Here is a 24,003-nt window from a genome sequence, read left to right on the forward strand (position 1 = left end):
CAAGGAATTTTTGGCACAGATATTTTGGGCACCGTTTCTATATTAAACCCTAAAAACGCGTAGGAAAACGTTACGAACACGTTCAAATATTATGCAAAATTTCCTGCTCCCTGCGCTCGCATTACCAGTTAAGACAATTTAAGGTTTCAAATTCAGGTTCCCCAAAATTGTGCATGTGTAAGGGGGGGGGGGCAAAGATTTTTTTGGCATGTCAAAAGGGGGCAAAGGTTTTTGGCACGTCAAAAGGGGGGCAAAGATTTTTGGCACGGCCAAAGGGGGGGCAAGCGATATTTTTGGCAGACCATTTTGAGAATTCACCCCCCGGGGGTACACATAATTATTGCACCACCCCTAATACGAGTTGAATGATCAAATTTTCATATAGCCTGTAATGTGTTAAAGATATTCCAAGATCATTTCCATATATTATGATCCACATTGGTACAATATATTAAGTTGAATGGTTGCGACAGGATTTTCGCCGAACTGCTCGTTTTTAGTGGTTTTGACCCTGTAGCATTTTAAGTACCATAATCTCCGACCCCTTTGCTAAAGTATTTTTGAACACTCCCTTATTAATTTATTAATTTTTATTTACTGGTACGCGTCCTTAATACTAGACGACAAGCTGTATTTAACAGTAACCATTTGCGCATGCGCACAATTAACCTGTTGCTCGGTGCTTTTCGACGTGGGTCATCCGATTCGTGAATTTTATGATAATATTAAGTTGTTCTGACCCGGCGTTCTGACAGAGCTCAGAGCTGAGTCAAGTACCATCAGCATTCAGGACAGCTTCTAGGTATAATATTAAATTCCAATTTAATTGAAATCAGGTAAGTCCAGGCCAGACGGGGTCTAATTCTGCATGTTGACTGTACTTCAAAATACACTCATCTACTCTAGGTTCCAGAGTAAAAAATAACTCACTTCAAAATACACTCATCTACTCTAGACTCGCTTGCCAGTCCTATATACGCCGTACCTATGTATATTGAGGACTGGCTTACGCCATTTTGGATGTCAATGGGAAATACACACTTAACGATTTGCGCTGGTTAGAAAATCTTTAAAATTTCATCAATGTATATATAAAAGTGGTACCAGCCCCGGGGGGGGGTTCTTCGAAAAAAATTTTACGGGGCTGTGCCACGCAGACTTTTCGGATGCCGACTTTCTCTATACTTACTTTTTGCTGTTTTTGCCACCCATCAGTATACCAATTTTTCACAAAAAGCACCCAAATTTGCCCTAATTGTACGCTTTTAGGGGCACTTTCCCCAAATGCGCCCAATTGGGCGCATTGGTCTGCACTGAAAACCCACCCATCGATATACCAAAATTGCTGAAAAGGTACCCCAAAACCGTGGCACATCCCCGTATACCTTCAACCAGGAGAACCCCCTCCGGGGTACCAACCGTATTGTGCTTGCTAATTTAAGACTCGGTTGAAACAAAATTAAGGATCGAAAGCATTTTAAGTGTCCAAAAAGGCAAAATTATCGTCAAAGTTCTGCCGAAATCGGCACCTGCTTTGCGAAGGGTTCAGAATTCGAATCGGGCTAGAGCTAGAGTATCTTGAGCTAGTCCAGGCCGACGGTTAAATCATATGTGTTTTTGTCCACGATGTAGGTCCCGGGATGTTGGTATGCCAGGTGAATTCAAATTTGCCATCAAACTGCATCATTTTATATCAAATTAAAGCCCTTGAGTAAAGAAAGCCAACACTGAAAACCTTTTTGTCATAGCACTTTCCTTAGCAAATTAGTTACATCTAGTCAAAGATTGACTTTCATCAAAAAGATTCTGCTAGCAAAATTCCCCAAAACAGCATTACGGGGTGTTTCTAGATCTTAGTTAGGGATGTTTATACAATTTTGAAGTTCAATATTTTTAGCTGAAAGTTCTTTCATTTGAAAGAGAATTAAATTACCTAAACAATAAGGGGTCAATCATGTTTCTAGTGCATATACTTTTTGAAGTTACAGACAAAAATAGTGTCATCAAATTGCCCAAAATTTTGTGTGTGAAATTGTGACAGCAGGCACATGTACAATGTAGGCCTACACTACTGTATGTGACCCCAGATGACCTCCTATTCTTTACTGTAAGAAAGCTGTTTTGGATGGTCTTGATTTACACACAAATTGCTTTTGAGCTAAATCAGTGTCCACTTGGTGGAACATGGATTGCACTATGTGATAGGTTATGAATCCAGTATCATGCCAGTACCTACATAAGTCAACATCACTTAGGTTTTGGTTGTCAAAATTAATTTTTAGTGATTTTCTCCATCTCCATTGAGCCCCACAGTAAAGCCATTTTTGGACCGTACATGCACATTCCACTTCCCTATGGACGAATAGCGCCACCTATAGTGTGTGATATGAGCTAGCCTATCTTAGTCTCATGACGATAGCAGCTATTTTTAATGGAACTGCTATCAAAATCCCTCTGAAATTCCTTGTGCGAGTCTCTCATCACCAAAAAAGAACATATATTTGGGTCAAGTGAAGTATAGACAACATATTTATGAAGGTTTCCTTGAGCAAGCGGTTCTTTTAAATTTTAATGTAAATTTGTATTGCCGGTTTAGGCCATTTTGACTGACTAGCAAATGTGTTAACCGAGGTTTCCCTGTCATACCTACATGATGTGTCATGACATGGACTCGCTTGCCGGCTAGTCCTATATGGTCATTTTCACGGTAAAGGGTGTAACTTTGGATTTTTAACATTTTGATCCGTAGTGTTCTAATAAAGCCACAGAATTCCATGATTTTTGGCCACATAAGTCACCTACATGTAGTTAGCAGCTACCTTGGGTAGCATAATCATCTTTGGGAGTTACTGCGTTCAGTTTTAGCAGGCTTAAATGTACTTAATATTGCCATTTTGAAAAACTATAAAAAACAGTAACATTTTTGTAAAACCCTGTGATTTCTTCAGTTAGTTCATGGATAATTTTTCTTATCCTGAAAGTAGTATGGTCATATGTTCAGTAAACACTGCCACATTAGATTTAATTGTGAACAGCCCTGTATTTTTGAGAACCGGACTTCGATATTTGTCGTTTCGAGGCTTCATTTTCCGTTAACAATTGTTAACAAACTTTGTGGGTATAGCTTTGGTTCATAATTCTTGGTTATTTCTTCACTTCTTCTTGATTCATAACAGTTGATATCTTAACTTGAAATGGGTAACAAAAATTAGTCGATTTGCAAGCTTTTAAAATTTTTATAAAATCTTGACTTCAAAGAGGCGATTTTCCGTTAACTTTTTTGAAGCCTCCGAAACAAACTGTTCAGCTAGCTTGGGCAAATATAAATAAAAGAGCTCATCCAATCTATTAATCAAAATGTAGCAAAGTAGATCCTCAAGTCACTTGTTTTTAAATCGTGGAGATATATATCACAGTTTGAAAATGGGACCCAATACAAACTTTCCGTTAACACTTGAAGCCTCCGAAACAAATGAAGCCTCCGAAACAACAATCCTCTTTGCACATCTAAATTGGTGTGTTCCATATTGATATCTGCATTGTAATTGTTACTTGAAATGTGCAGAATGTCATAAATTAAAAAAAAATTGATATTATGGTTAATGTTTGAAAAATATACTGATACCCAAGAAAGCCTGTTTCGGAGGCTTCACATGCAAGTTAACACCATGCTTAACGAATGGGTGAAAAAATTAATGTGTGATTAATCTACAATATCTGCTGCATAGAATCATTAATTCAATACACACAAGAAAATAACAGCTTAGATGATCACAACAGTGTTGTTTTCAAAAAAATACTTCTGCAATGTTTAACCATTGTTAACATGAAGCCTCCGAAACAAAAAAAATGACTTGCTGTGATAATTTAATTTTTGTCACAACTGAAATTCAATACTTAGATGCAAAGCATGAAAATTGGTAATTGTGATATTTTTTACCTATTTTTTCATGTCAACTTGTAGTAGTTAGCCAAATATTTTACTTTTATGATCACCTGTGTTGTTAACTGAAGCCTCCGAAACACAAATCGCTTGAATTGCCAATTCTAAAAAATAACTCCAATTTCTGTGAAACTTGGCTGGTAGGTTCCTTTCATCAAGTAGTATTTGAACATGAAGTTAGACATTCAAATTATTTTAGGAACCCAATTAAAACTTAAAAAATATGTTTAAGGTTGGGAAATTTCCATTGTAAATGACACTTGATGTTAAAAATTGTCAAAACTGCAATTACAAACATAGCAAAACATGGTATAAAATTTAACTTATATCTGTTGACTTACTTTGGAATGGGATTTTACATGTATTCCAGCTTTCATGTCATAATTTTCTGAGCATATGTAAAATACATTTTTCTTAGATTTTAACCAAAATGTTATGGAAATGTCAATTTTTTTATTAGAAATCAAAAGATTTAAGCCTTGAAACGTTATGTTACTGAAATTTAAGTTGCTTCTATGCATGATTTCAGTAAACAGAAACATATTTAAGTGGTTTGAAATTTTGACCCTAAAAATCAAAAGTTACACCCTTTACTGTGAAAATGACCATATTACACCACATTTCGCCATACTGCATTTTAGAAACGCTTGCTGTTAGAATAAGAAAAATTGTAGCTATAAAAAATTCCTTGCAGATTAATTCGTTTAGCAAAGATATCGTGAAATTTGAATTTCGTTCTGGTATACCAGAACGAAATTACAACACATTGTCTATTAGGCCAAAAAAAATTTGTTGTCTTCAATTAGGAGACATTTGTCAATTTTGACTGGATACCTGGGGATCAATTAATGACTAGTCTCTCAATAAAATATTAATTTTAAAAAGTGAAAAACTTTGATTATTTTAACAAATCTGTAAAAATCATTCAAAAAAAAAAAAAAAAAATTATGTAACCCTGATTTTCCAGTTGATACAAAGTTTCAAGCCTCAAGGGCAGACTGAATTTGACATCAGATGACACCTGGATGACTCGGCTGTCACGATTTCCTGACTGATGGTGATTGTACCCACAAAGTTTTATGCCCATATGACAGTTTTTACTAATTTGACCTCAGATGACCCCTGGTGACCCCAAAAAGACCGTCCAAAAATTTGGCTCTATATAATGACTGTTCCCACCAAGTTTCCTGCCCATACGACAGTTTGTACTAATTTGACCTCAGATGATCCGTGGATGACCTCTGATGACCCTGGAATGACCTTCCAAAAATTTGGCTTTAAATGTTGACTTTACCCACCAAATTTCATGCCCATTCAACAGTTTTTACTAATATGACCTCAGATGACCTCTGGATGACCTCTGGATGACCCCAAAATGACCTTCCAAAAATGTGGCTCTATATGTTGACTGTACCCACCAAGTGTAATGCCCATACCACAGTTATTACTAATTTGACCTCAGTTGACCCCTGGGTGACCCCAGATGACTCCAAAATGACCTTCCAAAAATGTGTCTCTAAATGTTGATCATACCCACCAAGTTTCATGCCCATACCACAGTTATTACTAATTTGACCTCAGATGACCCCACTCAGATGGCTCTACAAAAAATGTATATGTTGACTGTACCCACCAAGTGTAATGCCCATACCACAGTTATTACTAATTTGACCTCAGTTGACCCCTGGGTGACCCCGGATGACTCCAAAATGACCTTCCAAAAATGTGTCTCTAAATGTTGATCATACCCACCAAGTTTCATGCTCACGCCACAGCAATTACTAATTTGACCTCAGATGACCCCAAAATTACCTTCCAAAAATTAAAATTTGGTTCTAAATGTTGACTACCAAGTTTCATGCCCATACATGTATGACAGTTTTTGCTAATTTGACCTCAGATGACCACTGGATGACCTCATTTGACCTTGACCCACTAACCAATACAAATTTGTTCTGCCTGGGGTCAAGATACACCCACCCACCAAGTTTGAGGAACACGCAACACTATAGTCTCTGAGAAAAGAGGTCCTGTAGGACTACATGCAACAAAGTATGAAAAGGTCCCCCGATAAATAAATGAGGGTTCCATAGTGTAGCTATGAGCCAAGATTGGTTGCATTAGGATTCCATGTTCATATGAGACCAAATTTTAACCAAAAGTCTCAAAATAATGGTATTCTACAAGTTGACCTCAAATAACCTTTGACCTCAGTATATGACCTTATATCACCACCAATATAGGCCTATGAGGGTTCGGAAAGTTTGGTTGCAATATGATTTGAACTGTTCATATGAGACCCAATTTACAAGTTTACCTTGTTTGACCTCAAATGACCTTTGACCTCAGTATACGACCTTGAACCTAACCCAAAAAAAAGTATCCAGAGTTTTTGACCATGACCCACCTATCCTGAAAATCTGAAGTCAATCCGCCCATCCATGCCCAAGATACAGCATCCGGAAGCACAGAAGGACGGACAGTGCAAAAACAGTATGCCTCGCGGTGGAGGCATAAAAACATTTGTTACTATTACCAAGGATGTCATCCATTTGAGACAAATTATTTTATGCAGGTTTTTGCAAAGATTGTTTACACTGCTGCCATGGCTCGAAAAAGTTGGGAATTTGCCCGGGGGAATTTGGGAAGCTCCTTCCCAGGAAAAATGTTGGTGTTTAGAAAGAAAGGTATCGATACTTGGGCTGTAGTGACGTCAAAAAAAGATACCGATACCGGTATGTTCACCACTTGCAACAGATACGGAAAGGGTCAGAAAATGCCCCGTTTCTTTTCTTTTTCTCAGGTCCCCCCTTTTCCATTTCTGTTTTCTGTTTCTCTTTTCACCCCTTTTTATTTTTCCTCCTATTTTTTTCTTTTTATCCGCCTTCATTGTTTCTTCCCTATTGCCGTTTTTTTTTTGCACCCGCCCCTGTGCGTTTGCCGCCCTAGGCGACCGCCTTACCTGTCCTAATGCCGGGGGGGGGGTATATGACCATACAGGAATGTGCCGCAAACATGGGTAGCTTTTTCGGCCTTCTGGTATATTAATGCATTACGTTTTGTTACCTGGAGAGATTTGATCATGTCTCACCTCCTTTTTCAACCAAATCGACAGTAATAACTCTTGTAGTGAGGGATAAACATTTAACCACAAATTGCCTCAGGCAAAACTCACTTCCTGGGAACCAAATACCACACAAGGTCATTTTTATGTAACTCATTTACCCTTTTGTGTTATATACTGCCTCTAGCTATAATGACATCCTTGTGATCTGGTCAACTCATTGACAGATACAAATCTCAGGAGGGAATTTTTGATCAATTCTGTCCAGGTAGTAAAAACGTAATGGACCCCTGGTTAACAAAGTTCTTTGTATCTGATCCAGAATGTTCACTTGTGTACGTAGCAGTCACTACCCATCAAGTGTTGATAAAGACAACAGGTGTTGTTGAAACGTACACAAGTAAGTGAACATTCTGGATCAGATACAAAGAACTTTGTTAACCAGTTTACTATACCGATCCTGATGAATCTGTTCAATCATGTAATGGACCCCTTTTTCAAAGCCTATTTTGGTATATGAATGGGTCCTTTTTTCAAAATTTTCTCATTTTTTTGGAAAACATCCCAATTTTTCCTTATAAAATCTAGCCAAAATTTTGGGAAAATTTTTAAAAACTAAGACAATTTTGGTTAAATTCGGCCAAAAATTTTGACTTTTGGTATATCAATGGGTCTAAATTTCTTGAAAAATTGGTATATTTATTATTTATGGGTCCTCTTCCAAAATCTCAGCGGCACGTCCCTACCAAAACCAAACTTGAGTAGCACCCCCCGGGCCAAATGGTCGGAACGGCCCTGTGCACATCCAGACATCACCCTGCAACCATTTACAAATGATTTATTAAAATTAAAAAATTGTGTCATGATAGTGGGGATTATGCACTTTCAGTTTCCCACACGTTTGAATGGGAATTGGATTGCGTACTTTTTTGATGTCTAGTGAGCATATTTCTTCAATATTTTGAGAAAATGACGTCAAATTTTCTATTCTATATTGTTTGGTAATAATTTATTTTGCCAATAGTATGTTTAAAGTTGTGATTTTGTTCCCGATTCGAATTCTGAACCCTTCGCAAGGGTGCCGATTTCTGCACAACTTTGACGATAATTTTGCCTTTTTGGACACTAAAATGCATTTGATCCTCAATTTTGTTTCAACCGAGTCTTAAATTAGCAAGCACAATAAGGTTGGTACCACTTTTATATAATTATATTGATGACATTTTAAAGAATTTTTTTCAAGTTTCTGACCGGCGCAAATCGTTAAGTGTGTATTTCCAATTGACATCCAAAATGGCGTAAGCCAGTCCTTAAGGGTGCACACCACCAATTCAGCGTCCCATTGAAACATGTGTTGACTACAAAAGTACTTTTGGGGCGATCCAAGTTCATGTATAGGTCTCAATCTTTTATATAAGCTGTAACATGCTTCTGTTTTTGATTACAAATCCACAGAGAGGCCCAAACTAAAGTTGTTTTCTTTAAACTTCCGTGGTCCGGGTACGCGCTGGTGAATTGCGATCGTGTAGAAGTGACAAGGTCGCCTACTACGCGCCGCGCTGAAGACCAATGGGTCAGCCGGCTTGTTGTCAAGTGCATTGATCAGCCAATCAGCGTGATTGTTTATTGCTTTTGTGTTTACGCTCGTGTACGCGATACGCACAGGCACGACCACGGAAGTTTAAAGAAAACAACTTTACCTCACAAATGATTCTGTTTTTACCTGAACTCATTAGGGTTACACAAATGGCGCATTGATTTGGTGGTGTGCGCCCTTATAATGCACGAAGTTTTAATGTTAATTCTTCTTTACATAGATTTAGAAACTTTCTTAACTTAAGTTTTATTACTCTAGGACAGGCTTCCTCAAATAGATTTGTTGAAGCGCCACGTGAAATAAAAGAAAACTGCAAAGCGCCACTCAATGGCTGCGAAGTCGGCGGGGGGAGTCAGAAGCTATTGATTTTTTGACATATGAGGTGCAAATGACGCCATTTGGTGCAACATTTTGTACTATTTTAGTATGTCTTTACAAGGATAACTTGGGAATCGCATTGTTTAATGTTGAAATATAGAATATTGGAGATATTCCCGCAAAGTTTGATGAAAGGGTTTGATTTAAAAAAAAAATCTAAACAGGGTCGCGCGCCACTCGGGAAGCCATGGCTCGCCACATGTGGCGCGCGCGCCGCTATTTGCGGACCCCTGCTCTAGGATATATAGATTTAGAAAAAATGACCTTTGAAGTCATGGGTCCAATACAGAAAATGTACAGTTTTTGTGATTTTGACCATTCTAGCAGTCTTGACCATTTTCTTCAAAAATGTCACATTGATTTTTACTTCATTAACATTCATCTCAGATTAGAGATGAAAGAGGTTGAGTCTATTTGTTAAGATATAGTGGGTCACACAGGTCATATTCAGCTAGTGCAGTCCTTTTTTTCTCTGGACATGTGGTCACTGGGAATGTGGATGTGTTGTGTTTTATGCATGGAATGGTATGAATTGTTTAAAAAAGGAATGCAATGCAGTCTACCATGCTATGTGCTGTTTAAAAAGTATGAGATAACTTGGCTATGTATCAATATTGTTTTTTTATTACAAAATGCAGAATAACAAGATTGAGGATGAGTAACAACATTGAGAATGAAAATTGTTGGACACATGATCATATCCAAAAAGTATGCGAGGGTCTACACAGACTTCAACAAAACAGAACCTTCTGTGACATCACCATAAAAGTTGGCGACACATCATTTGAAGCTCATAAAGCAGTCCTTGCTTCAAACAGCGACTTCTTCCATTCCATGTTTACATCAGGATTTCAAGAAAGCCATGCATCAGTAGCCACCATCACAGGCAAACCAGCGGCCTTCCAGATTCTGCTTGATTTCTCATATTCAGGCAAACTTGATGTTCATACCAATGAAACCACAGCTGTTATGGATGTCTTAAAAATGGCTCACTATCTGCAGTACAATTTAGTTGTTGTCAGGTGTGAAGAGGTGTTGCTGCAAATCTTTCCTCAATATACCATCAAGGATGTTCTACAGATGATTTCTGACAGTGATGTGTTCGGGCTTGTCAAGTTGAAGACCAGATGTCAGCAGTACCTTGCTCAGAATTTTAAGGAATCAGGAGAGTTTCTTCAATGCATGACCAGTGAATTGATAGTGGAAACGTTGAATCACAAGGACTTTAATGTTACGGATGAAAAGAAGGTAATATAAAGACTTGGGAGAAAGGGTAAAGTTGCTGGACATTAACTATTATGTGTACAGGTAATGTCTTGCTTAGGTCCATAAATTTGCAGTCAAATTCTTGTGTGTTTGTGCTTGGAGCAATCATTTTGACAGACATGCAAAGAAATGTATTACCTTTTCTGTGCATGGAGCAATCGTTTTTTTACTGACAAGCATTATTTACCCAGTGCTGTACGGTGCAAAAACTGATTGAGAGCCAATGGCTCCTAACTTTATAAATTTAGGCGCCCAAATTTTGCTCCCAGGTAAATAATCTGAGGTGCCAACGTAAACTGAACAGCCACGTGTGTTGAATGTTCATAGCTGCTGTACTCTGATCTACATATTCCCATTGAACGCTACATACTTCATACGCAGCATGTACAGTGCAGGCCTATATGTTTTCCAGGAAGTCCCCATAGAGACATGATTATCCATATTCATAGCATACATTCGTACTCTGCTACATTACATACATGTTTTGTTTTTGGCGATTTAAAGCTTCAGCAGTTGGTCGCCATTGGCGCCAGGGATTGAATATTTAGTCTCTATCAGCAAAAATCTAGTCGCCAATGCGCCTAAAATGGTTGCACCGTACAGCACTGTATTTACCCCTAAAACACTGGCCCCCAAAGGCCCAGGGGTTATGCACCCCCATTGATCGCTGTAAACGGCAACTTTTAAATTCGGGTATTTTGCTGTAAAAGCACTACTGTGCTGTTAATATTGAACGACATTTGACGAATGGGGTATCAAAATGCGTGTAAATAAATCATCCTTCTTTTTATGTTGAAATATTGTGAAAACAATTATTAGTTCTGAATCTATAGGCGTATTTATAACAGCTGAGTAATTTTTTGTGTAGACTTTAGTTTACTGTAATCAAGATGACTAGTGATTGAATAATATTTCCTTTTAAAGGTGTTTGACATCATTGTTGCATGGCTCAAGCATGACTGGGAAGGCCGCAAAGAGTTTGCAGTACTACTGCTTCAAAAAGTCCGTCTTGGAGCAATTCCAGTAGGCCATCTTACTGTTACCTTTCTAGAGACACCGGAGCTAAATTCCATCCCAGAATGTCGGCAGATGGTTGTCAGAGTGATGCAACTATTTGATAACAAGAAGCCAGACGACCCTCCACTGAGTCTATCACATCCTGCTTTATTTGGACAGAGGTCAATGATTACCGTAAGTGTTTAGGATTTGAATACTAAAGGATTCATCACTCATTGACAACGATAACAGAGACTACCTTAGAATCTTACTTTGTGTACTTGTACTAGAACTTGAACCTTTTGCCATTGAAATTAATAAAGATTGTTACTGAAAAAAGGGGTTGCCTTTAGGGTTAGTTTTTCAAACTGGTTAAACTTTGTTTGGCTTATAATTGGTGCAAAAATGAGACTCATAACATCGTGTACTGATATAGAATGGGGTGCACACAGTTGGGCGCAGCACCAACACTAGTTACGTATTGGGTAATATGCGACTACTAGCACATGCAATTGTGAATTTGGATGCGAGCATGAGTTGGGACTTTATTGATGCACGCAGTAACAAAAACTGAATAATTTTCACCAATTATGAGCAAGATTAATGCAATATTTGCCCTACCTGGTCTCAAAATATGTGGCTCGGTCACCTGGGCTCGGTCACCATTGCATGTATGTAAACCACTAAATCACATGAATTATTGAAGGTATCAACATGTAACACTCTTGCAGTGGATGGAATAGCTTGCGTTCATGGGAGGGCTCTGAATCTTTGGAGGGGCATTGGATCGACCAATTTCTTATGCGGCTGTCAGTTGTAGTCCCTGCTCCCGGGACCCGGGGATAGCGGGGACTTAGGTGGGGACATAATTTTGAAAACTGTTACAAACATGTAACAGTCCTGGCTAAGTCCTAGCTGGGCAGGCAATATTATCTTGTACGTCCTGGGCAAGTCCCTGCCCCCTAACCCAGGGGCAACGGCCAGAAAGATCACAAAACGTGTATGAATTCTGAGATTAAAATCATAATATCAAAGAACCTGGATTCCCCTGGTAAATGGATAGAACAGATTTAGTGTTTCCCCTGCTTTACGACCCTGCACAGTACAGTTGAGAGTATTCATTTATAAAGTCCTAGGTAGATACCCAGCCCTTTCGAGATGCATTACATCCCCATATAAGTCCCGGCTATGTCCTGGCAGTGCGGGGACCCAGTGAACGGTTACATTCCAGGCTAAGTCCCGGCTAAATCCCTGCTATTGCCGGGGTCCCGGGGGTGGGGACTGCAATTTACAGGCGCCTTATACTGTAGTTCAAAGAGAACATAATGTCACAAAACAGTTGTTTGTCCCTGGACCACATCAACATCCTAGCTAGGGTTGTAGATCTACTCACCTCAAGCTTGGTAGCTATGTCCCTGTGTGTTTTAGGTTGTGTCACCTTGAATCACACATGCCATTCTCTACAGAGAATAATATAATGCTCTCTCACGAATGCACTTCAATGCTGTGATGCCTTTTGATGTCAATGCCAAAATCAAGCTAAGATAGGTAAAAATTCGAAACTCAAACTAAAATTTCCACAACATAGTTACCACTGATCATGACTAGTGGAAAAAAACCCATTCAAATGCAGTTAGATGGATATGGTACAGTAATGGCACAAATGACCTTAATAGCAAATAATTCAAACTTTTTAGCGTGACAAATCCATTTAGCTTTCGCCATCGGGGCTGATGGCTTGATCACAAGTGAATTGGTCCCCTGTTTTTCCCGCAAAAGAGCTTGTTGACATTTCCCGGAAGTGAAGATGTTTTTGTTTTGAGCAGTGGATCGTACATGGGCAGCCCAGTCAGTGCAATCGTCGCCAATTTGTTTATGGAGTGGCTAGAGAAGGAAGCGGTAGCTACAGCACCTCTTGACTGCAAACCGAAGATCAAGGGTAGCGCGAGCACAAAAAATCAAGGGGTCCAATTTAATTTTTCTGGACCCTTTGGTACCTGCAAAACCAACATTTAAGGTAAAGCCAAGAATTTTCCGCGTTGCGGAAATTCCGCGAAAATCGCGGAATTCGGAGGTAAAGCGGAAAACGCATTTCTAAGAAAAAATAAAAAAATAAGCAAAAACGACCTAGAAAAAAAAAAAAACACAATTGAAAAGAAATAAATAAAATACTAAATGAAATGGGTCTTCAAAATTTATCAAAATAAAGTAAAATCCGTCATAGATTTACCGTACAACGCATGTCCTACCTCCCATTGCAGCCATGATACCCAATCACCAATCCCAACTTTGCAAATCGCAATGATCGTCACAAGATTCTTGTGAAATTTTACTATGTCAGAAATGTGCTAAAATTATAAAGCGGAGAAAAGCGGAATTTAGCATTTGTAAAGCAGAAAATTCTTGGCTTTAATTTAAGGGGTCCGATGAGAATTTAAGGAGTCCATCTGTCCGAAATTCTAAACTTCGGAACTTGTCAAATATTATTAGTGTTGAATTGGCCTATGGTGATTCAAAAGATTTACTGATCTTTTTAATTTTTAATTTTTAATTGATGATTTATGCCTCCGTGCATTGTGAAATTAAGGAGTCCATACAGTTTTTAGCGGACCCTTTGGTCACTTTCAACTTGAGATTTAAGGAGTCCAAAATGGGTAAAATAAAAAAATAAGGCGTCCCTGGACGTGCAAACTCCTTAAATACGACCCCTGCCGAAGATGTGGAGAAGATACGTCAATGATGTTCAAGAGATAATACAGACAGACAGCACTCAAAAACTCGCAGACCACTTGAACTCAGTTGACAGGACTGGAAATATCAAATTTACCTTTGAGGGAGAAGATCAGGGCTCTGTAAAACTGCTGGTATACCGCAAAAAACACACACGGATCAGTATTTGAATTTTCAGTCAAACTTGGGGTCATCCGGACATTGATGGATAGAATGGAGAACATAGTTACAGAGGAAGAAGATAAGAAAGAGGAGGAGGAGAACAAGATCAGGACAGCGCTAAGAGAATGTGGTTACCCCAAATGGTTGTTGGATACAGTGACGCAGCAAATGAGTGACAAATAACCGAAAGTTAGACAGAAAAAGAAGGATGACACACCATCTAAAGGCATGGTAGTCATACCCTACGTAGACGGCTTGGGGGAGAAACTACAAAGAATCTTCAGGAAACATAATATTTCCACACCCATGAGACCTACCAACACTCTGAAAAGTCTGCTGGTCCACACGAAGGACAAGAAGGACATTGAGCAGACTAGTGATGTGGTATATAATATTCCTTGCAAAGGATGCGACAAGTCTTATGTAGGGAAGACTGGAAGACAGTTTGGCACAAGGATAAAAGAGCATAAAAAGGACTCTAAAACTATTGCAGAAAGAAAGTTCACGAGAGCAAACAGAAACGAATCCACCTCAGAACAGCACAAATCAGCCATTACAGACCACATAGCACAAGAAAACCATATCATAGAATGGGAAGGGGCAAACTATACTCGACAAGGACTCAAATGCCTTCAACATTCGTAAAAAGGGGGCCAAAGCAATCAACTGCGACGAAGGTCTCGTATCTCTCGATCACGTGTACGATCCACTGCTCAAAACAAAACATCTTCACTTCCGGCAAATGTCAACAAGCTATTTCGCGGGAAAAGCAGTGGACCAATTCACTTGTGATCAAGCCATCAGCCCCAATAGCGAAAACTAAAGTCGTGAGTACTCACTTAATGGATTTGTCAAGCTAAAAAGTTTGAATTATTTATCTACAATCCTACAAATGTATCTATTTACTGAGACCTTAATAGCAAGTTTAAGCATCAAGATTGATTTTTTTTGTAATATTTTATTGTTTCTCTCTCCTTTTTTCAACTGTCACAGGCAATTATCTGTTTAAGAGTATATAACAGTTTCGGTCGCAGACTACACCCTAGGTGCCTATTCTTTGACACAAAGAATTTAGAGTGGACGTCATTGACCAAACTTCCACCATTTCGAGAAATGACTGAACCTGATAATTGTGTAGTTGCCCATTCTCAACTATACATAGCACGTAAACGGGAAGATCCGATGATGGATACGGGCCCACAATTTCTTTCATTGGATTTGGTAAACATGAAGTGGGTACCACTAGCCCCCATGAAGTATGGATGGGAAGGGTGTTGTTTGGTTCCTCTTGGTCAGAACCACATCTATGTTATTAGTAGGCCTTGCAATGAGGACTCAAGCAAAGAGTGCGAGGTGTACATCATCAACGACAACCGGTGGCGTGTCATTGCACCCATGCCTCCAGGGCCTCGTCCAGTATGCAAGTTGGGTCCAAATTCTGCTGTTGCTTATGAAGGTAATATTCTCGTTTATGGTGAGGACAATCGTATGGAAGGTGGTCACAGTACCAATGATATGTATCATCTGATGATGTACAATCCGACCTTCAATACATGGCAAGTTCTTGGTACCTTTGACTATGGCACCAACAGGGTTGGCTTTACCTCAGGTTTGGTTGTCCAGAATGGAAGATGCTACCGCAGTGTCGGTTTTGACAATGCTGGTTTTATTGTCCATGAGATAATAATTGATAACATCAATAGGACTTATACATGTACAAGTGGTTCTGATCAAAGACAGAGTCAGGATGCTATTCCAAGCAGGCTCACTAAGAAAGCATTCTGTATTGACCAGAATGTATATGTGTTTTATGAAGGCGGCTATCACAAGCAAGGCTTGAAAGTTCCACCAGTTGGTTGGTTAGAGAATATGCTACCAAATATGTTTAATTTAGCAGCGGGCACTACATGTGCCACCACATTTACCTTTGACAAAACTTTGTTAGTTTAAAAGATATTCTGTTTCAGAGCAGCGGTGGCGTAACTAAGATTGGTAACACCCAGGGCAAGAAACAAAATTGGTACCCCTACCCCCACCACCCGGGAATATCTTAGACCTGGAGGTGTGGAAATGGCATCGGCATATTTTTTAAGTGTTTGGCGCCCTGTAGTGGTTGCGCCCGGGGCATTTTGCACCCCTTGCCCCTAGTTACGCCACTGCAGAGCAGCAGGTATTTTGAAGTAAGTAAGGGTTGTTTTGTCATGTAATAAATCCCAGCTGTGTGATGAGGGTAGAAAGTATGAAATGCTGTTTAGGTGGAGCCCTGAGAAGCCGGGGGGGGTGGGGGTGGGTACTTAATATAGTAAAAGCAACATGTTTTTCACACATAGCACGGAAAATTTAAAAAGGAGAGACCCATGTCCAAGGATTTTTTCTTCAAAACATAGACCCACGTCTAAGTATTTTGCTTTGAAAACCTACCCATTTGGGCGGCACATCCCTGAATAATGTTTGTATGTGGGTACAACCCCGGTACAACCAAAAATGTGTTGTTTTGACCCAAAAATGTGAGTTTTGTACAGACTAACTCTTTAACAATAGGTTAGATATAGTACAATTTTGAAATCCTTATGATCAGATGAATCAATTGGTGCATCTTTCAACAAGTATGGAGCATTTTCATTTATGGTCATTTTCACGGTAAAGGGTGTAACTTTGGATTTTTAACATTTTAATCCGTAGTGTTCTAATAAAGCCACAGAATTCCATGAGTTTTGGCCACATAAGTCATCTAGTTAGCAGCTACCTTGGGTAGCATAATCAGCTTTGGGAGTTACTGCGTTCAGTTTTAGCAGGCTTAAATGTATTAAAATATTGCCATTTTGAAAAACTATAAAAAACAGTAACATTTTTGTAAAACCCTGTGTTTTCTTCAGTTAGTTCATGGATAATTTTTCTTATCCTGAATGTACAGTCATATGTTCAGTAAACACTGCCACATTAGATTTAATTGTGAACAGCCCTGTATTTTTGAGAACCGGACTTTGATATTTGTCGTTTCGGAGGCTTCATTTTCCGTTAACAATTGTTAACAAACTTTGTGGGTGTAGCTTTGGTTCATAATTCTTGCTTATTTCTTCACTTCTTCTTGATTCATAACAGTTGTTATCTTAACTTGAATTGCGTAACAAAAATTAGTCGATTTGCAAGCTTTTAAAATTTTTATAAAATCTTGACTTCAAAGAGCCGTTTTTCCGTTAACTTTTGAAGCCTCCGAAACAAACTGTTCAGCAAGCTTGTGCAAATATAAATAAAAGAGCTCATCCAATCTATTTATCAAAATGTAGCAAAGTAGATCCTCAAGTCACATGTTTTTAAATCATGGAGATATATATCACCGTTTGAAAATGGGACCCAATACAAACTTTCCGTTAACAATTGAAGCTTCCGAAACAAATGAAGCCTCCGAAACAACAATAAGATTAATTATCATCTATGCATATCTAAATTGGTGTGTTTCATACTGATATCTGCATTGTAATTATGTGCAGAATGTCATAAATTAAAAAAAAAATTGACATTATGGTTAATGTTTGAAAAATATACTGATACCCAAAAAGCCTGTTTCGGAGGCTTCACATGCAAAAAACACCATACTTAACAAATGGGTGAAAAAATTAACATGTGATAAATCTACAATATCTGCCGCATAGAATCATTGATTCAATACACACAAGAAAATAACAGCTTAGATTATCCCAACACTGTTGTTTTCAAAAAAACTACTTCTGCAATGTTTAACAATTGTTAACATGAAGCCTCCGAAACAAAAAAAATGACTTGCTGTGATAATTTAATTTTTTGGCACAACTGAAATTCAATACTTAGAAGCAAAGCATGAAAATTGGTAATTGTGATATTTTTTACCTATTTTTTTATGTCAACTTGTAGTAGTTAGCCAAATATTTTACTTTTATGATCACCTGTGTTGTTAACTGAAGCCTCCGAAACACAAATCGCTTGAATTGCCAATTCTAAAAAATAACTCCAATTTCTGTGAAACTTGGCTGGGAGGTTCCTTTCATCAAGTAGTATTTGTACATGAAGTTAGACATTCAAATTATTTTAGGAACCCAATTAAAACTTAAAAAATATGTTTAAGGTTTGGAAATTTCCATTGTAAATGACACTTGATGTTAAAATTTTCAAAACTGCAATTACAAACATAGCAAAACATTGTATAAAATTTAACTTATATCTGTTGACTTACTTTGGAATGGAATTTCACATGTATTCCAGCTTTCATGTCATAATTTTCTGAGGTTATGTAAAATACATTTTTTCTTAGATTTTAACCAAAATGCTATGCAAATGTCAAATTTTTATTAGAAATCAAAAGGTTTAAGCCTTGAAACATTATTTTACTGGAATTTAAGTTGCTTCTATGCATGATTTCAGTAAACAGAAACATATTTAAGTGGTTTGAACTTTTGACTCAAAAAAGCAAAAGTTACACCCTTTACTGTGAAAATGACCTTATATTACCCCTGTATGACCTTTTGTGACCTCTAGCAGTCACTAGGGGTCCGATCAAAAATATCTCCGCATCAAGTTAACTTTGGTTCTGCATATGTGGAACCTGCTTCTATCAGAAAGAGCAAATTTTTGTACCAAATTTGGGAGACATTAGGCGGAGGGGCCCTATTTAATGTTAGCTTTGGATGTTTAATTGATTTATTTGTCACCCAGGTAAGTCGGGTGGAAAATAAATAAAATAATTAAATATCCAAAGCTAACGCTAAATAGGGCACCTCCGCCTAATGCTTAGCAGCTTAACCAAAATAAATTTGGTTGGTTTACATATTGGTTCACATTATTTGTTCATTTTTTCAGTCATTTGACCTTGATATTAACTACATACACTGGTTATTGGTAAAAACAAAAAGAAAATATAAATTGAAAATATGCCTGATATTGTTGAGCTCACGAATCATCTGCTTAAGCTTTTGGATCTTCTGCTTCTGATTCTGATAAAATGCTACTTGTGCCCAAATGCTTCAGTCAATTTTGACCGTACTTGGCCTGAAAACGACTGATCCCAGCTTGTTATAAAGATGTCAAAGAGATAGAAGTCAAAGGTCATGTTAGAGGTTGTAATGGATTATTTTGTAGAAATTTTTGGTAACTACAGGTTTCACTGGATAGTCTGTGGCTCTTTTTCATCAATATTTGATCGTTATCGATTAGTTCGTACTGTGCGTTTGTACATTGTGTTCATATTTAGTAAGTGGGAAAGGGGAGCTTGTTAACAAATTTCATTTGTGTAAATTGTGTACCTACAATCTTGGAAATAAGTCTTGGAACACTTTTGTGTCAAGATTTAAAAACTGACAACCCCTCTCCCCCGGCCCGGTGCAATGTTGGGAAATGCCAATGTCTTCAGCAGTTTTCCAAAGTGTTCTAACATTGATTGATGGGGAGAGGGGAAGGGTAAATCATTGTTGTAGATGTCATGTTTGTTCAAACCATAATACACGTCACTCCCATGAACATTGCAAATTCTACACAGAATTACGACGACGTGTACCAAGTGTTCCAAGGACTTTTTTCCAAGATTGTAGGTCTTACGACATGAACAGTATTATCATGATTATTAGGAAGTGCCTAGCGACCTAGTACTATTTCAACATTGTCCTATTAACTCTTACCCTCCTGCAATACGGTGCCTTATGATTGTTTAGACTTATTGTTTGTGTGTCACTCATGAAGGGCAAATGGTGAACCCCTGGATAATTTTGCTATGCGCTAGGTAAACGTTGATTCAAAGTGTGTTGTTTGCATTCTATGTGTAATGCATTGTGCCAAAAATGTGCGATAAGTACAGAGTGGCAAACTATACCAAAGCATTCCTCTAGTCTTAAGGATTCAGAAAAAGTATAGTTTGTCATATCTGTGATGTACCATTCTCAAGTTATAAGCAAAAAGGTCAAAGGTCAAATTTTGGGCTCCACATGGGTCAACTTTAAATCCATTAGCGTGTAATGCATTGTGCCAAAAATGTGCGATAAGTACAGAGTGCACAAAACTTTGCAACACTCAAGCTTAATTAAACAGGAAGCACCGCTTGGCCTGAGTGTGCCACAGAAGAACTGATTTACACTTATTCCCTAAGGAACTTGAACCAAAACGGGGACTTCCACTTAAGAGACGCAAATTATCGTTTAATTTGGGCTCTTGTAGGCCGAAGAATGCAGCAGGTACACTATTTGCCCTGATTTGCTCCATGAGCGACATAAGAAATATAAAAATGGGTTACTTAGACCAAAAAACAAATAGATTTGTCTCATGTCCCATGGGAGTTTGAAATCCAATGCGCTATGCATTTGTTATTTATTTTTTTATTTTATCAATAAATCAGGTGTTCATGTTTGGGGGGGGGGTCTTACCTCTTGAAAGCCCATTATGTTATTGCCAATGGCAATTTGTCTTCATTTATTTTAAATGAAATAAAAATTCTGAAATAATATTTTGGGGAAGGGGGGGTGAAGGGGGGTAGCAGAACGTCCAGCCAAACTGATGAAAGTCCAAATCGGTATTTTGCCTCTCTATCCCATAAAAGAGTGTAACGTACCCGTAGGTTATATACATTAAAAACTCTATATTCCGGTTTATTAGTACAAAGCAGTAATATAGATGGATGTGCTTGAAGATTCGGTCTTAATTATTGTTCTCCTTTTTGTGTCGTATACATGCAGAAATTTCAAATGTTAATTTCATAGAAATTAAAGAAAAAAGTGTAGTTGTCATCCTTGTTGGGTCTTGGTTATGGTGCTGCATCTCTGACCATTTTGTGAGAGGTATGTGCACGTATTTCGCGTATGGTGCGTATAGACGCAATCCAGCGTGCATGCACGCTAGTGTCGGGGACGGAGATAACACGTAGTAATTAACTATGATAGTTAGCTCCGAAATAGAAGAGACGCATAGGATTAGAAATCCCTGTCATTTGAGTTTTTTTATAAGAGACTTCATGTTATGGGGAGATCTTCGGTTTCTGTGTCCACTTGATGATTAAGACAAGGTGGGTCGCATGTCCTGAGACATGTGACCGGAGTATAGCGGGATACTACGACTCTCAGGCTCCGTTTTGGAGTCTGAAAACTGTTACTCAGTGAAGCATGAATTATATGTGATTCACTAGGGGTTGTTACCTTGTAACATTTAACAGGGTCGAGTCCAGGCTATATAGCAGCTTGCTAGACACGTGTTTCTGGACCATGTAAACGGAATACGATGGTCCTTCATCAGTAGCTTGCTGGAGGCCCTATTTCTTTGGAACCTCTTTGGAGAGCTTGTCTATTCCTGGTTTAGGTGGGTGCTTGGGTGACTTTGTGTTTGGTATAGGTCCGTAGGCCTATATCTGTTGCCTCTTCCTGTGTATATTTGAAAGATCTTCGTGAAGTTATAGGCTATCTATTTTGTTGGTGGGGGAGTCATGTTGTCACCTAACAAGGCGTTGCGTAGGCCTATATGTCTTCGTGCATATTTTCTTAATGTTTACAATTAAGAAGAGTTGCTGGATACCTCGTCTCTTCAAAATCTTCAGATTGAGAGATCTATTGTATGTTGGTGGATTCAGTATCTGAATCCTCGATGGCTACAAATTTGTTGAAACCCCTACTCTCTGTTTCCAGTTCTTGAAGTTGTTGTAAGGTGGGTGAGGCGGGAGGGGTGCCCTTGTGCCTCATGAAGTCCTCATAAGTGTGATCATCTTCTTCTGGAGATGGAAGTTTGGCCTTTACTAGTGAGTCCCGCAGGTTCTCAGCTCTGCTGTAGGCTATCATTGGTGGTTTGGGGAATGTTATTTTCAGCTTCTGATTGTTGCTGATAATATTCCAATGTTTCTGTATAGCCTGTTTTATGCGCTTCCCCGCGAAATGCGGGGCATATTTGGTTTTGAAAACCAAAGGTATTTCTCGAGATTTTGGTTTCTCCTCGAGGAATAAATGGCGGTCTTCAAAGTTGATTGGGAACCCGCCTTGAGAAGTTCAGCTTCGCTGTAGCCTCTGGTGGAAAGTTTCTCCATGAAGAAATCTTTCTTTTCCAAGAATGTTTCATAGTTGTTATTATTTCTTGCGTATCGCATGACTTCAGCGCGTACGAAACCATCGAAAACTGGCTGTGGGTGGCATGATGATCTATGTAAGAATTGTCCTGTCTCTGTTTTCTTTGTATGACATTTGATGTCCAGGATACCTTTCTCTTTAAAGCGTTTGCCTTTGTATATGACCAGGTCTAGGAATTGGATGGTGTCCTCGGAAGCTTCATATGTAAACTTCAAAGTGTCGTGGAAGGTGTTCACCTGCTGGACGAAAGTTTGTAGGTCTTCTAAACTCCCCGTCCAGAAAACTAACGTGTCATCCATATACCTGTATAAGGTGTGGATGTGTGTAGTCGATTGTAAGATCTTGTTTTCCAATTCATGGACTACAAGGTTACAGATGCTACCTGATGATCTTTGGCCCATAGGTACCCCTGAGGTTTGTAGGAAGTATTCGTCATTGAATTCAAAAGAATTCCTGTATAACACCAGGCGTAGGAGTTCTGCCATGTATTTCATATCTGGAATGATTGGGTCGTAATCAAAAGGGTCCAGATTTGCGAGTGTCTCCAAAGTAACTCGAAAAGCTTGATCTTGTGGGACCGATGTGAACATCGAAACCACATCCAGACTGGCTAAAATGATGCCTTGAGGTAGAGTCAAGTTTTCGATCTTCCTGATGGTGTCCCCTGTATCCTTCAGGTAAGTGGGTTGGGATCTCACCACTGGTAGAAGGTAGAAGTCTATGAGTTCTGAGGCCCTCTCCAGTGGAGAGGAGCAGTTGGAGACAACTGGTCTTCCTACAAATCGTACTCCTGGTGGAGGGGTTTTGTGGACTTTAGGTAGCATGAAGAAAACCGGGGTTCTCATTTGCCCATTAAATGGGTCCAGGTAGTCTGTCAAAGCTATGTCGATTTGTTTTTCAACATACATTTCGCAGGCTAGACTGTGTAGCATGTCTGCTGTAGCCTTTGTAGGGTTATAATCTAGTTTTAGGTACTGGTCATTTCTACTTAGTTGTCGGTATCCCTCTTCTAGGTAGTGTTGCTTAGATATTACTGCTATACCTCTACCTTTGTCGTAGGGTTTGAGTATTATCTGAGTGTTTTTCTTCAGAGTTTCCCATGCCCTTTTCTCATTTGGGTTATAGTTGGGTTTGACTTTTTTGGTTGGGATTTCGGACAGTTCCACTTTAAGATTCTCGAAAAAATCTTCCAGGTCATTGCACATGGTGGGACCTGGTTGCCATTGCGATGGAAGTCTGAACTTGTGTCTTTTAGGCCATTTACTGAGTGAGGCGTGGTACCTTATTCTCATAATTCTTATGAGGTCATTACAATCACGCATGATGGCGTTTTTGCTCGGTTTGTCGGGAGTAGGGATGAACCCAAGACCTTTGGATAGAGCTAGGATTTGGTCGTCCGAAAGCTCATAGTCCGATAGGTTAGTAATGAAAGCCGAGGCTCTCTCTATTTCTTGCTGTTTTTCTTTAATTTCTGCGTGCTCTTGTGGTTTAGTCTTGAGCACCGTGATGTTTTCTTAATTTTCCTTTGGTGGAGGGTGCGTTTGACTCTGTTGTTCCTCGCCATGTGAGAAAAGCCGCTATCTTTCTGTATAGCGTAGGCCCTGATCCTGATAATTGATTAATTTGTTAAAGAAAAAAAAGTTTTTAAACTTATTTTTAAAACAAATTAGTTAATTGATTAACTTTTGAGTCCGTGGACTACAACATCAATCTTTCTTACGTGTCTTGTTGCTCTAGTAATTTAATATAGTGAGGGAAGGGTGATGGTGATATGTACGCTTCCGTTAGAAATCTCCGTTCT

At 38.8% G+C, this 24,003-nt stretch overlaps 2 protein-coding genes across 2 annotated transcripts; one reads left to right on the forward strand and one right to left on the reverse strand.

The window, feature by feature from the left end:
- The first annotated feature begins 730 nt into the window (after nt 1–730).
- On the forward strand, nt 731–16,405 carry LOC140142856 (kelch-like protein 7). Its single transcript, XM_072164877.1, has 4 exons — nt 731–836; nt 9,621–10,230; nt 11,173–11,439; nt 15,130–16,405. The coding sequence occupies exons 2-4, from the start codon at nt 9,637–9,639 to the stop codon at nt 16,084–16,086; spliced, it is 1,818 nt and encodes a 605-aa protein (XP_072020978.1). The 5' UTR covers nt 731–836; nt 9,621–9,636; the 3' UTR covers nt 16,087–16,405.
- Nucleotides 16,406–21,994: 5,589 nt separating this feature from the next.
- LOC140142299 (uncharacterized) lies at nt 21,995–23,524 on the reverse strand. Its single transcript, XM_072164268.1, has one exon. The coding sequence runs from the start codon at nt 23,522–23,524 to the stop codon at nt 21,995–21,997; it is 1,530 nt and encodes a 509-aa protein (XP_072020369.1).
- Between the last annotated feature and the right edge of the window lie 479 nt (nt 23,525–24,003).

The sequence above is a fragment of the Amphiura filiformis genome, chromosome 20 (genome assembly GCF_039555335.1).
Source record: "Amphiura filiformis chromosome 20, Afil_fr2py, whole genome shotgun sequence".
Classification (NCBI taxonomy): Eukaryota; Metazoa; Echinodermata; class Ophiuroidea; order Amphilepidida; family Amphiuridae; genus Amphiura; species Amphiura filiformis.